At 34.3% G+C, this 17,503-nt stretch overlaps 3 protein-coding genes across 5 annotated transcripts; 2 read left to right on the top strand and 1 right to left on the bottom strand.

Annotated features, from left to right (window-relative positions):
- Positions 1-216: 216 nt before the first annotated feature.
- LOC122585979 lies at positions 217-3,605 on the top strand. Its single transcript, XM_043758094.1, has 7 exons — positions 217-493; positions 616-702; positions 885-1,094; positions 1,955-2,107; positions 2,631-2,687; positions 2,802-2,948; positions 3,074-3,605. The coding sequence occupies exons 1-7, from the start codon at positions 299-301 to the stop codon at positions 3,443-3,445; spliced, it is 1,221 nt and encodes a 406-aa protein (XP_043614029.1). The 5' UTR covers positions 217-298; the 3' UTR covers positions 3,446-3,605.
- Positions 3,606-5,744: 2,139 nt separating this feature from the next.
- Positions 5,745-8,411, top strand: LOC122585305 (mechanosensitive ion channel protein 10-like). Its single transcript, XM_043757433.1, has 5 exons — positions 5,745-6,075; positions 6,247-6,973; positions 7,060-7,477; positions 7,561-7,763; positions 8,033-8,411. The coding sequence occupies exons 1-5, from the start codon at positions 5,745-5,747 to the stop codon at positions 8,271-8,273; spliced, it is 1,920 nt and encodes a 639-aa protein (XP_043613368.1). The 3' UTR covers positions 8,274-8,411.
- A 1,005-nt stretch (positions 8,412-9,416) lies between these two features.
- On the bottom strand, positions 9,417-16,435 carry LOC122584932 (HBS1-like protein). 3 transcript variants are annotated; one of them, XM_043757013.1, is made up of 12 exons: positions 16,334-16,435; positions 16,052-16,172; positions 15,143-15,322; positions 14,674-14,895; positions 14,438-14,515; positions 13,162-13,502; positions 12,935-13,045; positions 11,924-12,408; positions 11,271-11,439; positions 10,775-11,014; positions 10,217-10,351; positions 9,417-9,759 (listed from the first exon to the last, which is right to left on the bottom strand). In XM_043757013.1, the coding sequence occupies exons 2-12, from the start codon at positions 16,167-16,169 to the stop codon at positions 9,625-9,627; spliced, it is 2,214 nt and encodes a 737-aa protein (XP_043612948.1). In that variant the 5' UTR covers positions 16,170-16,172; positions 16,334-16,435; the 3' UTR covers positions 9,417-9,624. The 3 variants fall into 3 exon arrangements, with proteins under 3 accessions (XP_043612948.1, XP_043612949.1, XP_043612950.1); XM_043757014.1 differs by lacking the exon at positions 14,438-14,515; XM_043757015.1 differs by lacking the exons at positions 14,438-14,515; positions 14,674-14,895.
- Positions 16,436-17,503: the final 1,068 nt, after the last annotated feature.

Below are 17,503 nucleotides of genomic sequence, written 5' to 3' on the forward strand. Positions count from 1 at the left end.
AAGGTGTGAACTTTTAAATTACCACAACTTTTGGTATAAATTATTTCTACACACTTTTAGTTTTATAATTTTTTACACATAAAAACGTGAAAAATATTTAAATTTGTTCACGGTTAAGTAAAAGTGTGACAAATATAATATCATTTGTAGTAATTTGTATTATATATATATATATACTCATGCAATCGTATTTCCAGTTGTTTTATATATGTTGAGGACTTGAGGAGAAATAGTACGTATCCCACATTCCCCACATAAGAGAACAATTAAGCATCTCATTTTTGTGAAGGACACAAAGATGACGCAGTTGCTCGTTTCGAATTTTCTGTTGTATTATTTCTTGTTGTTTTCGCCTCTTTTTATAACCACAATGGCTTTCGAAGATTTCCCGCCATTAAATGAAACTTCTATGACAGGCAACAAGTTAAAGACGATGAAGCTGATTAATGCTCATCTTAAAAAGATTAACAGACCTTTTCTGAAGTCAATTAAGGTAACTCTCAATTTATGCTTCATACCTGATAAACGTTTGTCATGATGTAAAATGTTTCTATACATTATTAATTTCTTATATATTCGTAACTAATCGTAACTTTTTTTATTTTGTTTAAAAAGACTTCTGATGGAGACATAATCGATTGTGTTTTGTTTAATCTTCAACTATCATTTGATCTCCACGAGATAAAAGAAAAAATGTCATGGGTATGTACGTTTAACTGTTTGTTACTGTACTTGAATTTAATTAACTCATGTTTATGTAATAATCAGTTTAATTATCAAACATGTGTTTACATGCATATATATATACTTTAATAATTTAGATGTCACATACTATAAGCTCATTTTGTTATCAAATTGACGTCGTTGTTTTTAATTTGTTAAAGAAGGATCCACCTGAGATGCCAAAAGGACATGATAATACAAAGATGGAAACAGAGATCAAGCAGCTATGGAGTTCAAAGGGTGAATCATGCCCAAATGGCACAATTCCTATTAGAAGAACAACTGCAAGTGATGTTTTGAGATCCATGTCAATTTCTAAATCTGGAAAGAATGTTGGCGAAATGAAATACCCTGGAGCTCAAAACCATAAGGTATAATATCCTACGCTAAAATTGTCCACTTTTAAATTTTTAAAGTCAAACTTTACAAAGTTTAACCATAAATAATTTTATTTGTGTTATATAATATTGATGAAAGCTATATGAATTGATTGTGTATTAGATGTTTGTTTCATTTGTATAACTTTCATCAACTATCTATATGATAGAGGGAGTAGTATTTGACACTATAACTTGAGATACCTTAGAGTTAAAACATACTAAAAGATTATAAATTATAATACTTATAATTAACTCTAATTAGCTTTTCAATTAAGTATTTTGAAAATTTAAATCCTGTAAAAAATAAAGTAGTGATGGGAGTGTATCTCTTTTTTCCACATGCGAGACCACACGTACCTTCAACCAACTCCTTCCCTCCCAACGAACAAACACGAACTTATGTGTTGTTCGTGCGTTGGATCGCTAATGTTCGTTCATAAATCCTAGTATGGTGTCTATATACATATATGATATATATATATATGAACTATTCTGATAAAGAAGTAATAGTTAAATAACCTAAATGAAATAGAACAATATTATATGTTCCTGTATGTTTGTAGAATCGAATTCATGTTTGTTCGTTTTAACTCAAATGAAAACATGAACACAAAATTTTGTTCGTATAAGTTTTTGTGTTTGGCTAAATTAAATGAACAAACATGAATCAGCTTCACACTCGTGTTGATTCGGTTAGTCTATACGTAACCCATGTTTTTATCCGGACATCACCAATACATGTTTAGATCGATCACCTTATATACAACACCATAAAATATGAATTGGTGGTATATGAATATATGTGGTAAATTAATCAACCAGTATCTTTTTCCTCTTAATATGTTTTACAGCATGCAATAGCTGAAACACAAGGAGAATTCCATGGAGCAAAAGCAACTTTAAATTTATGGAAACCAAATGTTGTCGGAGATGATTTTAGCCTTTCACAAATTTGGGTTATTTCTAATACAAACGTCGACCAAACTCTCGAAGCTGGTTGGCATGTAAGTTCATCCCTCATTTATAGTTATTATAACTACAACAACAATAACAATGCTTATTTTCCTCAAGATTTGAGATCCGGACACTCCTATCTATCGGATGATGTTATCAAAATATTTAACTACAGATGTATTGACTAGTTTTCAAATTAGATTCCTTTACGTACCGTGTAGGGTTTTTTTTTTTTCATTCATTATAAAGTATGCCTATACAACCAGATGATTATAGCGCAATAACTGATATCGCCACCATGTAACACATGCATCTACAAATGAAAACTGCAAGTCACAAGTTTAAATCTTGCAAAAGGCAAATGGAGAAACTATATATATTTTGTGATACATGTATAAAAATGGTGAGTCACAAGGTATAAGTTCTATGCGGTGTACGCTCTCGATACCAAGATGGTACATGGGACCGGAAGGTTCCCACCCATTTACTTTTTTTAAGTATGCCTATGCAAGTATATGTATGCATTAATCATGAATGTATGCATGTATGTTACAATCTATTATGTTATAACAGGTTTTCCCAAGTCTAAACAACAAAGATAACAATCCAAGACTATTCAATTATTGGACTGTAAGTTCTAGGTTTGTTTATATATTACTATTAGCCTATTAATTATCATTAATTTATTATCATTCACCATGTATTTTACGTGAAGTATTGTTTGAACCCAAAAAAAAACTACAGGCTGATGGGTACGATCGATCAGGCTGCTACAATTTGCGATGTCCAGGATTTGTCCAAACCAATAACAGGATCGCCCTTGGAGCTGCATTAGGTCCAATATCAATGTATAACGGCGCCCAATATGATATCTCTTTTTTGATCTGGAAGGCAAGTTATAACTTATAAGTTGTCTATAATTGTGTATCGTCAACGATAAATCATTTTTATTTTCTTTATCTGTTTAAAAACTTATCATAACCAAACCTTAAATGTGTTGTGTGATATGATGTTAGGATCCAAGGAGTGGGGACTGGTGGTTGAAAGTGGGTAGTGAAGTGATAGGCTACTGGCCACAAACTTTATTCACAGACCTTCGTGATCACGCAACGTTGCTAGAATATGGGGGAGAAGTGTATTCTCCGAACTTGGGTACGCATACATTAACCCCAATGGGCAGCGGTCACTTCCCGACTGAAGGGTTTGGGAAAGCAGCATATGCCAGAAACTTGGAAATGGTTGGTCTGGATGACATGCTACATCCGGTGTCTAGTTTCAGTTTAATAGCCGAAAAGCCCGATTGTTATACTGCTATAAAAGGATATACTAAAGATTGGGGCGGTTATATCTTTTTTGGAGGACCTGGAAATAATCCAAACTGTCCTTAATTGTTAGTACGTACTAAGCAAAGTGGGAGCTCAAAGTATAATAGACTACACATAAATGAATGTTTATAATAGATATCCAACTATACATATGTTCATTAAAGGAACATGGACACCAGTTATGTTAAAATTATGAATATGAATGGATGATGTATAGTATTAATGCTGTGTCTTATGTCTCCATAAATAAAACTAAAGTTTGTGTTCTAATATCCCAAAGCATATTCCCCTGCTTTTTGATCAATCTCTTCCAATATATAAACAATCATTAAAATCACATGAAATGATATGGGCATATGACTTATCTTTTGTTACGTATTTGCTTAGTTAGTAATCTGCTGGTTTTTTGAGAGAAGTTTTTTTAAAATCATCCACAAACAGTTGTGCTAGTATGATAATCAGAGGGTATGAAAGGTTAGTATTTAGAAAACTGCAAGTCACATATACAAAGATTTTAAACCATGGTTTCAAACATACAAAGATTTCTAAATACATATATATACTATTTAGCGAAGGTTCAATCCATAATCAGAGGGTATGAAAGTAACCACCCACAAACAACCATGATTAACTATGTAAATAAAAACCAACCATACTTGCTCTTTCGGCAGAAACCGATTGTTCTTTAAAGGATAGCGATCTGCAGTGAAAGACACACTGCAGTTCCAAAGGTCGACCACTTGATCACTTGGTATTACCAGTTTTCCGATATAAATCAAGTAATTAGGTGCTGAATAGCAAAAAGATTCCAGTGAGAAATTTTTCTTTTCCAACTCCTTTAAAGCATTCTCTGCATGCCTTGTTGATCTGTCAAACCAGTGTTGATGTAGTTTGATGCTAATTTGGAATAAGTTTTCCAATACACCTTCAGAAACTTCATTCCTCAATGTTTCGTTAAACACCTGAGTACATCATTACATAACATACAATCAGGTATAGTTCATTAATTACATCCAGAAGCGCTAATTAATCCATATAATCTATCAAGTTGATCTATTTGCAATTCCAGATGGGACGTGCCTATCAATGCAGAGACCTAAATGGGAAGAGAGAAGCAAAATATGCGGGTCGAGTGACAGGTCAAAACAAGTAAGTTTCTGAATAGGTCAAATAATTAGGATTTCAAAAAATACAAATCTAACTTTAGGTGATATTCGAACCATTTCATAGGTTCCATCATTGGAGCTTGTCTTCTTCTTAGAGTACCCATTTGACCAAATGTAGAATAACATTGCCCAACCCAACCCATTCATAGTCGAAAACGTTCCTTTGAGTACCGAACTGCATCCATTTTGTTGACAGACACAATTATTGGATCCACGGAAAACTTCTTATTAGCTGAGCATTGCTCCCGTGTTTGACCATCTCCTCTATCAATACCTGCTTCAAATGCACCAAGTGACGCATCAATAACAAGAATTGCTGCAGCTGCTTGTGTTGCCCACATATCATGTTTGGAACAAAATCTTTATGGCCCAGAGAGTCAAGTATTAAAATCTTCTGAGATATTTCTCCCAAAAGATGTAGCAGCCTTTCTGAGAGCGTCGACTTTCCAGAATCCACATGGTCAACCTGTGATTAATTCTATACTTTTTTATTAACTACAAAATATACAAGTTTTCATTTCTATACTAACCTGATTATATGAAACCGTTTCAAAAAACATGTTTCCTCTTTCCAAAAATACAAGCTTTCATTTCTATACTAACCTGATAATAGACCGGGAGAAGAGGGTGCTGCCACTCTCACAAACATGGGACTCAGTGTGTATATTATTAACTTCATGGGGGCAAATGGATTTTTTTTTCCTGATCATCATTTACATTACGCATCATTAACCCATATAAATAGGATGATATTATATATACAGAGTTAGAGAACATAGAATGGGCCACCCAGATGGCCAGATCCCATTTACCCAGAAGTTGATAGAAGTCGAGGACTAAAGCTGGACTATTAGAACTAAAGGGTAGATGATGGAACTTGTTGATCAATAAAAAGAAAGAGATGGAACCTAATTACATTATGTTCAAACACTAATCTGCAGCTACATTCTCTCTAATATCCCTATACCTTCTTCATATAGTTTTTTGACCTATATTGTTGATAAACAATGTTTTGCATTTCTGGCTTGTTGATACAACAATGTGTTGTATTTTTAGCATAATAGTTCCATACTTCCATTGATATTTGGTTATAATTAGAAATCTTCAGTAAGCAAAAGGGGAAAGAGTTCAAGAGAAAGACAAAAACATTGATGTACATTTGGTTCAATATTTTGGTACTGCAAAAATATTAACTCATGGAAAAACAGTTGGATGGTGATGAAGTCATAGTAGAGATTCCGGGTGGTGAACATAAGTCAAACACTAGCGACCAGTGTTCGGAGACTGAGGCTAATGACCCATTAACACCTGCAACTAATACTGAGGTGTTTCATTTGGATCAAGACCAAGGTCTCAGATCAAGGAAAAAAATGTCCTCATGTACCAATTCTTCGGGTATAGAAACACCAAACAGTCATCTATATCCTACACCACAGCAGGTCGATGTGGTCCAGTCTCAATACCCGAAGCCAATACTCACCGAATCAGCAACATTCAGCACTTGGAAAAAAGAGAATGATGAAGTGAGTATGTCCACTTCTCCCATGCTCAGCCCTCTGATAGCACCACCAACAGGAAAGGAGGAGGAGGAGGAGGAAGAGGAGGAGGATATTAAAAATAAACTGAGAGGTAAAGTATGTAAGGTAATCAGGTTTTTGTTTTCAATTAAGTGCATTTTAATAATTAGCACAACTATAGTTTTAATTCTTAGCAAAACTATAGATAAACTAGAAAATATGGAGATTTGGATTTTCGATTTATGGGAATGGTGTGTTCTGTTATTGGCAATCTTGTGTGGTCGCTTTCTTTCAACCGGTTTTATGAATGTTATACTTTTGTTAACTGATAATCAATTCCTGGTTGGAATGAAAGTTCGGTATGTTACTCGCAGCCTGCGAAAGAGCATTGGGGTTTTTATTTGGATAGGTTTGATTTTACTAACTTGGGAACTCTTTATCAACCGTGGTGTTCGTAAATCAAGAGGTACCAGCAAAGTTGTAAAGTATATCACTAGGGGGATTGCTTCTACACTTGTTGTTGCCGGTTTTTGGATACCCAGAACTCTGCTTGTAAAGTTCATAAATTCTTCAATTTATGTTAGAAGATATGTTGATAGAATAAATGAAGACATGTTCCATTACTACATTCTTGAGACCCTTTCAGGGCCAGCATTAATGGAGGGCTCAGAAAACATTAATGGGTCTAAGTTACCATCCAGAAAATTCAGGTTTACAAGTTCTACCAAGGAAGAACAAATGAACGAAAAGGTTATTGATGTTCTAGATGTCCCGAATTCAGATTCTATCATATCTGTTTGGACGATAAAACAGTTTCTTAAAGTTGTAAGGGGGTTTGACTTTCCTAATTCACATGGTGAAAATGGTGCTTATGCTATATTTAAGAATGTAGCTAAACCCGGGCACAAGTAAGATTCTTTTTAATACTGTTTCTTGACCTTTCTGTTTGTTGTTGTGGATGCAACTTATGTTTTATCATCGTCATATAAACTAGGTACATCACAAAGGATGATCTTTTGCGTTTTATGAACGAAGACGAGGTGAAGGCATTGCTTAAAAGGATAGTAGGAGATAGGGAAACCATACCTATTACGAACAAATCCTTCAGGAATTGGGTAAGGGATGCGTCTATGAATCATAAGGGTCTAGTTTTATCCATAATTGACACAAAGTCAGCCATAAAGGAGCTAAACAAGTTTGTAACTGGAATTACAGTAGTTGTATTCATAATCATCTGGTTAATTATCACGAGGATTGCTACAAGAGAAGTGTTGCTTTTCATCTCTTCTCAGTTCTTACTTGCAATTTTCACATTTGGGGCGTCTGCTAAGTCAACAGTTGAAGCCATAATATTTGTGTTTGTGAAATACCCATTTGAGGCAGGAGATCGTTGTCTCATTGATGGTGTCCAGGTAAGTCACCTGCCTCAAACGCTCCACTCCTACCCAGAGTTGTTCTGTTTTACTTTTCCAAATTAATACATATATACCTATAGGTAATGGTGGAGGAAGTAAACATATTGACAACTGTCTTCCTGAAATATGATAATGAGAAGATTTATTATCCAAATTCAGAATTGGCTTCAAAAGCAATCAGCAATTTCAATCGAAGCCCAGACATGGGCGATTTTGTGGACTTTGATTTGGATGTTTCCACTTCCAACGAGATCATCTCCGCTCTAAAAGCTAAAATTAAAGGGTATGACTTATTTTTGGTAAGAAACATGAAATGAAGTGTACATGTTTTGCCGTTTTGGGCATTGAAAATGAATTTAGGATTTTGGATGTTAGATTTCACTTATGAATATGAAACCTAATGAGTAATGTCATCATGGTTGTTGTTCAGCGAACATTATCGTTTTATATTCTAAAGACCATAATGAGATCAAAATCAACAATAAACATCTCACGTTTGGCTTTGATTTATGTATAAGATTCTTGGTCTCATAGTGTGATTGACATTCCCAGGTACATAGATGGCAAACCTGAGTTTTGGTATGCAGATCACAATATAAGGGTTCTGGAGATTCAAGATGTGAACAAGATGAAAATGAGACTCTGTGTAACTCATACGATTAACTTTCAGTACTATGGAAAGAGAAATCAAAGAATATCGGAGCTGGTAGAAGAGCTGAAGAAGTTCTTTGAAGAACTTGCCATCAAGTATCATTTCCTTTCGCCAAGAAGTCTCCATGATGCTACTTTCTAGTCGTCGAGAATATATATAAGTCATGTCACGTTAGTCGCTCAAATCCTTACCAGATGTTTCTTGTCCATGGTTTATTCATTCCAAACTTGTGATGTGAATCTTTTGATCTAAATTGTAATCGTCATTAATATTTTACTCCGTTGAGATTTACACCAATTGCTATTATATGTAATCCTCTTCAAAACTTACTTTTATATATTAACTTGGTCGCAAAGTTTTGCATTTAAAACAGATGTAATAATGAGATACTTTAAACCTAAGGAAACAACCTAGTGGTCAACAATTCGCATTCTGCTTTAACTCTAGAATCTTATTTGTTATAGCTTAACCATAGATGGTTGTGCAGTCCTGTTAATGTTGATTTTTGCGGACCCCGATAGCGAAAACTGGTGGTTAAAAATAGGAAGCGAGAGGGTAAGATATTTGCCAGGAACTTGATCCCACATCAATTAAATGAAATATCTACCGAATATGGAGGAGAGGCAATTGCAACATCTACTTAAAACACTCAAACGTGCACATAGAAGTGGTTGATCAGGATAACAAGCTATGACTGGCTTCTACAGGTAGATAGTACCCAGCCCGGTTGTTATGATGTTAAAAGCAGATTTAGTGATAATTTGGGTAATTAAATGTGCTTAGGCAATGGAAAATTGATGACACAAGTTGTTTATCAATAACACATGGCTAAAAGATTGAGATAACAAACGCCCAACATTCATGACAATCGTGTAAAAAGATTTCTTAATACCATATTGTTGTATTTTATAGTAATATATATATATAGAAGTTATTGTTATATTGACTTTTTATTTTATAGTAATTAGATTTATGTTTTAATTGAGTCAAATTTATATTGCATTAAATTTTATTAGAGTATCAAATATAAAGTTAAAATTGTAAAATCTTTGTCTCTTAAAAATTCAAAATAATGTTCATTTTGACTCATAAAGCACGTGTTAACCAAATGTCGTATAAGTAGCTGAAAAGAGTTTTTTGTTTTCCCACTTCAATAAAAACCAAATGTCGTAAAAGTAGTGTAAAACTGAAGCTGCAAGGGTGATAAATCAAAGAATCATATTAGTCTGATACTCTGACAGTTAATTTATCATAGGAAGTTGCAAAATTAGCAACAGCAGCATATACTAAAGAAGTTTTCCAACATGAAAGATGAGAAACAAAAATTTTCAACCATACATCTCAACTACCTAACCGATACAAAACTTTACACTCAATAGATTGCCTAACGGATTTAAGATCGAAATTTAAGGCCAGATTAAGCAAAGTAGCATAAACAATCTAGACACATGAAAGCTAGTTTGGCTCATTTACCATAATTATGGTGTTGGAATTAGTTCTGACCGCCTGTTATTACTCGGCTTACCACACCAACGGCAACAGTTGTCCCTGATGATCTTAAGAATACCCTCCCAAGAGCTCTGCTACTTGAAAATTCATCTACACAAACCTCTCCCTTCAGCACCACCTATGGGTATTGTAAATACAAAAAGTGATGTTAAATCATTAAATATGTCCCTCCATCTCAAAAAACAAATGCAACACATTACGCATTTTGAGTTTTTAGCAATCTCCTGCTGCATAAATTTAGTATCGATTTGGGTTGTATTTTATATTTAAAAGGGTGAATCAACATTTGTATTGGAAAAGGATTGGCTTAAAGAGTTTGAAAGTCACCCAAGTCTTTTATTGTAAAAATATTGGTTTTGCTATCATAATTAACATATTGCTTATTTATGTTAAGCTAAAAAATGGAGAAAAATTGTGCAAGGGTACAGCCATCCTAGACAATTTTGAAATTTGGACAATAATCCAATCCACCAGACCCACCCATCTTCCCAAAACAATAGACACAATATAACCAAAATTTTGATCAGAGATGGAAATATGTTCTACAGGTAAGGAGGGAATAAACTTCAACAAACCTCAACTATGGCACTTTGCTTGGCTAACAAAAGGCGTGGTGACTTCTTTGTCTCTTTACCCGTCTTGGGATCGAGCAACGACACAATCCTCGAAACCCTTCCGTCTTGCTTGGCATGGTGTATATAAAACTCGAACTGCTCATTTTGTAAACCCAACAAGAAAGCATCAGTATTTAAATGAAATAAAGAAATATAGAGCATGTGTGCATCGGGTAGCAGGTCAAAATTGTGTTTGGGTCAAAAAGGGATGTTATAAAAAATCAATACAGGTTAGCTTGCCTGAAAACACTTTTTGCTCAAGATTTGTACCATTTTTTGTAAATCATGGTTAAGTGAGATAACTGAAGCTATGATTTGGTAATTTGATTTATAAAAATGAAATGGTGAGAGGTTTAATGAATTAAAATACACTTTAAATGACTTTTGACATATTTAAATGATTTCTTATTAGCTGTACTATCTGAATTTACCCATTTGACCCACCATAAAGAAAAACGATGCAAGTCCACCCACTTATCAGTGAATGGCATGAAATGACCACTTCTAACCAGAACTTACCTGTGAGCCGAGCAAAATTGGCATTTGAACATCCAAAACCAAGAGCTTCACCTCCAAATGATTTGTGATTGCGACTGGGAAATCTGGGTGACACAACACACCACCAGAAATCACACAATTTGCATCAATACCTTGTAAACTAACAGCCACATTGTCCCCTGCTCTTGCAATGTCACATGTCTGAGAATCACGTTCCAATGAGCGCACAGTTCCTATGTCTCCTGAAGGCAGAACAAGAACCTAAAATTCGAATAAGTAGCGACATTAGTTGTTATGGATTAAATGGTGGGAAACCGGAATCTGGTAACAAAAGGTAAAAATGTAACGTAATCTTACATTGTTCTGTATGTTCTTACTTCTCAAAAAGAGTTCATTTCAAGTATAAATCACATGAGCTTAAAGGTTGTTATGTTGATTTTAGGAAGTTCGTTTAGGTTGTGTATATATTCTCTTTCACAAATTTATATAAGCAAACATCAAGTTTTAACGACTGTACCTTGCTTCCATTACGAAGAGCTCCAGCCTCTAACTTCCCACATGCAGATACCTGACCTTGAGATTGAAGCTTGATAACATCACATATGGGCATTAGTAGAGGCTTCGAGTATTCTCTAGCAGGAGGTTGAAGAGCATCTATAGCTTCTAGCAGACTAGGGCCCTTGTACCTGTTAAATAATAAGCAAATAACCGATAAGTTGATTTGCTCAAAATAACTATCCCTGTTTTAGAACAAATAATCTATCAAGTTGAACTATTTGAAATTCCAGATGGAACATGCTTCAAACAAAGTATTTACCAAAAGATAAACGGAGAGACCTAATTGGAAAGACAATAAGTAAAATACGCAGGTCGAGTGACAGGTCAAAACAAGTAGGTTTCTATATACGTCAAATAATTAGGGTGTCAACTATGATTACAAAAATACAAATCCAATTTTAGGAGAATTTCAAATCACTTCATTGTTACCATCATTGGAGCCTGTTTTCTTTTTATTGTGCGCATTTGACCAGTTGTAGAATAACATTTCCCAAACCAACCCATTCCTAAAGATACATTGAAATTTCCACCTCTATGAGAAAACAATAAGAAAACATCCACTTTAAAAGGATAAAGAAACTATACAGGTACATAAAGAGAGAGAAAACTAACCATGATAACCGTGCATCAGAAGCGGGTAGTACCAAATTTTGGTTCTCCATCGCACTCAAGGGAATCCATGACACAGAAGAGTCTCTAAAATTACAGGACCGCAGAAATGTTCCAAGTTGCAACTTGATGGCATTGAAACGTTCCTTTGAATACTGAACCACATCCATTTTATTAACGGCCACAATTATTTGATCAACCCCAAAACTTCTTATTAGCTGAGCATGCTCCCGTGTTTGACCACCCGCACTATCAATACCCGCTTCAAATGCACCAAGTGAAGCGTCAATAACAAGAATGGCTGCATCTGCTTGTGTTGCCCCAGATATCATGTTTGGAACAAAATCTTTATGGCCCGGAGAGTCAAGTATCACAACATGATATTTATTGGAGTCGAAATAGGCAACTGCCACTGTCATAGTTATCCCCCTTTCTCTTTCTTCTGCACTCTCATCCAATGCCCATGCATATGCAAAAGAACCTTTCCCCTAATTTTGATAATTATTATGTCAAAAATCAACATAACCAAGCAACAAACCCATGCCAATGACATGAAATAGAAAAATGGCAGGTTTGTCAGGTTGGGTACTGTATCAAAATGATTAACTTTGTGAATGGGTCAAAATAGATTGAGTTGACCCGGAAAACCTTTTTCATCACAAGAAACTTGAAAACAAATTCTAATAATTATTGTCAAATATCATTATCAAGACCTGAAACACTTTTTTCCCAAAATAGTTTAAAAAATTATAAATATTTAGCACGCCAAATATGATTTGCAATAACTAAATTAATTCAGTAACAGTCCAACTGCTTATAAACGATTTAGGAAGTTTTATACATTAACTATAAAATTTCACCGCGTTTAATTATCCCAACCCATCTGACCCGTTACTTACAAAGCTTTTTTTTTCACTCTAAGCATTTGGCCTGTCAGAGATACAAAATAATCTGAATCCGCCCATTTATAGGTAAATGCTTCTAAATGCCTTCTCTACTAGCGACCAATGATACCTGTGATTTAGCCTCCTTTTCATATTTGTGCATCTGTTTCTGAGATATCTGTCCCAAAAGGTGTAGCAGCCTTCCAGAGAGTGTCGACTTTCCAGAATCCACATGGCCAACCTGTAAGTATCAGATTGAAGTTGTCAATTGTTACTACAACTTTTGCATGGCACATCGGTAACTAAATGTCTCCCGTTAATAAATCATTCTGTCAAGTTATAATAAATCACACTTACGATAGCAAGATTCAGCTGACTCAAATGATCTTTGACTTGGTCTAGTAGCATCCACTTATCAGGTTTATACTGTGAACGAGGTACTATTTTCTCCTTCCTCGAGATTATGGAATTACCAGGTTCTGCACTCACGGTCATACTGTTCATTTCACTGGAAAGCATGTGTGATTGTGCCTCAGATATGATTGAGTCATTGTTTTCCTCCACGTGTTCAATTTTATCCTTTAACATCAAAGGTGCTGAGTCGTTAGAATGCTTAGCACTTGACTTTAAGTTGGTATTGTTTATTGCTTTGCTGGAAGGAGGATCAGAAGTTGATGGTTTGTTCAAGTTTGTAGCCACTATTTGATTGAAAAAATATACAATTTGTCAAGTTTAACTACAAAATTTAAAATACTTTCATATATAGCAGAAACAAAACTAAAAAGCAAGAAATTCTTAATTAATAATTACAACCTAACATGCAGCATAATTTATCTAGATGCTAAATGCTAATACATTGCAACTACAGAACTACTTGTACATAATACATCTAAATGTTAACATCCATCATGTGTGTATGTGAGTGTCGTAAGTTAAAATGATAATCTTTTTCCACACTATAATTGAATTGAATGTTAATATCCATCATGGATGTATGTGAGTGTCTTCAGTTGAAAAGATAACCTTCTTCCACACTATAACTGAACTAACCTTAAAAATGGCCCCCCTTAATCTTAAATATAGTATTTAATAATCTTGGTGATTAGAAACCACAGCTTCCTCTTATCTCTTGTGAAATGATTATCCTAGGTAACCACAACCAATATAACTTGAAATGGTCAGCAGGAACGCCTTCCAAAATTACAAGTTATACTGCAAGGATGAGGTGTTGGAAGCAGCCACGGAATTGAGGTGACGGTGTTTAGCTGTAGAAAAAGGCAGTAGCGTGAAGGTGTTGAATCGCTGGTGTGGGCAGTGCCAGTTAAGGAGTACTGGTGGGTGACGCAAATATTTTAGTAATAAAAATTTATAAACTTGTTAAGATGAGACCAATTGGTCAATGTGATCCTTTTAGCACAACTTGTGGTCCACATTAGCAAAAGATAAACGGTTCAACATGTCATAGACCAAAAATATACATTTTTGGATGGGACAAATAGAGTTTATGGACTATCAGAAAGAGAGGGCAGTTTAGAAGCTTAAATGCTAGAAGGGGGATACTATGTTGAGTTAACCCTTGTAGGAAAGAAAGAAGCAAGGTATTTCTTGAACTCCAAATGGAGACAGAAAGTACCTTTGGAACCGATTCTCAAAGATCGCATTCCCATAGAAACCAAATCATCTGGAGATGGGACATCAAACTTGAAACGGGCTGTAATAATCAAAAATAGAGAAGTCCAAAGGTTACTAACGTTAGTTATTTAACACAACCTCATACGAAAGAAGGGTTACTTTTCTGACATAAATTCCTCAATAGTTGAGGAATTTTTGTTCCATAAATGGCCATCTATGTGAAGAGCATGTGCAGACCTATGTTAACCTTGTGATATTTTTCAGAGATAAAGGTGTTATGTAAATCATGGAACTGTCTTCGTATATTTCCATGCAAGTGAGATAATTTGCCCTCCTTTGTTAAAAAAGAATCTTTCTGTGGTTGAGAATTTACAGCTCCATTTGATGAACAATATGACAATGATGCAAAAAGGGACTTTGCCATCACCGATGCTCCAGATTTCATGCATATATCACCAACTGCATTAAAAAAAATCTAATCTATGAAGACACTGGGAGACGGAACCTACAATTAAAGAAGAAAAAAGAAGTCCTAGTTCCTGATGGTGTGTGAGTTCCTTGAATTTCAAGTAGATATTTAGCATGATCTGGTGCATATATGCTAGACAGAAGTGTGACGAGTATAACGCTCAATTCATCAATTGTAAGCAAAGGGATGAAATTAAGTTATTTCATTTATGAAGGCGTACAAAAGATGCAGAAGTACCTGTACTAGATTGACCATTGTTAGAGCTCCTGGCCAATGGGTTGCGAAGTACACCACAAATATCACATGCAGACATGTATTCCTCGTTATCAAATGTACATATGGGGCAGCGCCATACATTTTGCTGTACACTTTGTTGTTTTATTGCGCTCTCATGTTTTATTTCAGAAGAGTCCCAACCTGAAACACGTTCCACAGTAAAACAATTAAACAGCATAATTAATTATATTGAACCCACTAAGTACTAATGTAAAACGATTCATGACAGCTTCATTTTTGCTCTTTTATAAAACACCATTAAATTGACACTCTCATCAAGATAAGGGTAACGTAACATTAGTTAAAAACATGTTACTACTTGAAAATTCTGTTTTATTAGTAAATTCTGTGCAACTGTTATTGACTTATTTCTAGTCGATTAGAAAATTTTTCTGTTTGAGATTTTTTGTATTGCACTTTGGTGCATGGACGTTGTACAGCCAACTAGCACTCAGCTATACTGGTGTATCAAAAACCGACCAGGGTGATCCCTTTTACCCATAAAAACATGTAACTACTTGGTTACAACGATTTAGAACAAAAGCCATTATTTAACTAAAAACGTTACATGACTAGGAAGTGACTGCCTCACACATGATTAGGCTGCCGCTGACTCGATATCTATACTATTCAGAACATTTTATATTGTAATGCATAAGTCACTATTTAATGAGTACTTGAATAACTTCTCCGTGTTAAAGGTTAAATCTATGAAATGGTACAGCGTTTTAACAGTCGGGATAGAGGTCAAACAAAAGTTATTTAAGAGTCAGTAATCAACTTTCCCCTAAATGAGAGTGAAAAAGTAACGTGATATCACAAGGTCATTAAGAAGCCGAAGAGAGAATTCTCAAATTAGAAATTACTTACCAGATTTATGTTCATCCGCACCATTACCATAATTATAATCATAATTGTCATCAGGGTAATCATCATAAATATCGTAGTCATCATCATAATCAACTCCATAAGTTACTTTGCGAGGCATTTCCTGGTAAAAGTACAAACCAAACACGTCATCAGGAAATGCCGCTTAGAGATTAAGCTTTATTATGTGAATTATATCTGAAAAGATACAAATTTAGATCCTTCACAATATATGCATATATAATCATAAATCAAAACCAATGAGGCAATTATAGCAAGAAATACCTTGATTAGGTTGTAAAATATATTAAAATAATACTATCTACCAAACGTTGTGCCAAACAGAATCCTTAACTTCCTTCTTCAGGTTGATGTTCCCAACCAGTATAATATGGCTGTGAGTCTGCAGCACATAGAGGGTTAAAAAATCGTTCAATATTGGGTATCAGACTCATCATCTTCTAATTTAATTATAATTTTCCACTCAAGATCTAACTGTAAAAACTAAATAATTAACGATTCACCCTAGAACAAAAGTCATTGAACTATGAACTCAAAAAAATCGTTTCTACAAAGTTGCACCACATGAAGTATCAATCAAGCACTCAATTAAATACAGAGATTACGTCACTACCAAAGGACATATGCACATTAAAAACTAGTTCTAGTTTCCACCCTACAGAAAAACAAAAACTACAAATCTTCGTATCAACGTATATTATTGTACACAAATTATCCGCTCAAACGACAATACAAGTATATCACTTCCTGTTTCTCCTTATTTGTTTTAATATTCTAATTCCAACTACAATTACAATATTATATGACATTATGTATAGTTAGTAATATTAAACAAATCATCTTTACAACTATATCAAACTATTATATACATGATCATAAAAAAATTCAAATTTCACAAAAAAAAGGGGAAAAAAAATAAGGGTTTCAGTAAATTCCACAAAAATCAAAGCTTTTTATCAGATTAGAGTTTCAGTTGTATATCACATTATATATATATATATATATAATCAAGAATATTACAATTCCCCAAAAAAAAAAGAATAAAAAAATTAGGGTTTCAGTAAATTGACAAATATTAGTAATGTTCTTGTTTAACCAGGATTAAAAAAATTAGGGTTTTACGAAAGTGTATATATTTAGTTATAACAGGTTTAATTACTGTATTTAATTAAACATGAACATGAACAGAATGAACATATTAATTGATTAATTAATTATGAAATTCGATTCCAATTATAGGGGTTAGAGCTTACCAGTCGAAAGAGAGTGATTGCAGAAGGGATTCAAGGAATAATATTTATTATTATAAAATAAAAAGTATATATATTTATTGATGATGATGATAAGTAATACAAGGAAAGTAGAAGTTGGGGATAGTCGGCGAAGGTTCGAATCTTTTCCCTCTCAGATTCAATATGGAATATAAACCGAATG

This window comes from Erigeron canadensis, chromosome 1 (genome assembly GCF_010389155.1).
Source record: "Erigeron canadensis isolate Cc75 chromosome 1, C_canadensis_v1, whole genome shotgun sequence".
Lineage (NCBI taxonomy): Eukaryota > Viridiplantae > Streptophyta > Magnoliopsida > Asterales > Asteraceae > Erigeron > Erigeron canadensis.

Excerpts from the sequence above, each read along its gene's own strand:
- LOC122585979 (XM_043758094.1), top strand. The coding sequence starts at position 299 with ATGACGCAGTTGCTCGTTTCGAATTTTCTGTTGTATTATTTCTTGTTG. Across the intron at positions 2,688-2,801 it reads GACTATTCAATTATTGGACT|GCTGATGGGTACGATCGATC; the intron begins GTAAGTTCTAGG and ends AAAAAACTACAG. Across the intron at positions 2,949-3,073 it reads TCTCTTTTTTGATCTGGAAG|GATCCAAGGAGTGGGGACTG; the intron begins GCAAGTTATAAC and ends ATATGATGTTAG.
- LOC122585305 (XM_043757433.1), top strand. The coding sequence starts at position 5,745 with ATGGAAAAACAGTTGGATGGTGATGAAGTCATAGTAGAGATTCCGGGT. Across the intron at positions 6,974-7,059 it reads GTAGCTAAACCCGGGCACAA|GTACATCACAAAGGATGATC; the intron begins GTAAGATTCTTT and ends CATATAAACTAG. Across the intron at positions 7,764-8,032 it reads CTAAAAGCTAAAATTAAAGG|GTACATAGATGGCAAACCTG; the intron begins GTATGACTTATT and ends TGACATTCCCAG.
- LOC122584932 (XM_043757013.1), bottom strand. The coding sequence starts at position 16,169 with ATGCCTCGCAAAGTAACTTATGGAGTTGATTATGATGATGACTACGAT. Across the intron at positions 13,503-14,437 it reads TTTGAGAATCGGTTCCAAAG|TGGCTACAAACTTGAACAAA; the intron begins GTACTTTCTGTC and ends TCAATCAAATAG. Across the intron at positions 13,046-13,161 it reads GTCAGCTGAATCTTGCTATC|GTTGGCCATGTGGATTCTGG; the intron begins GTAAGTGTGATT and ends TGATACTTACAG.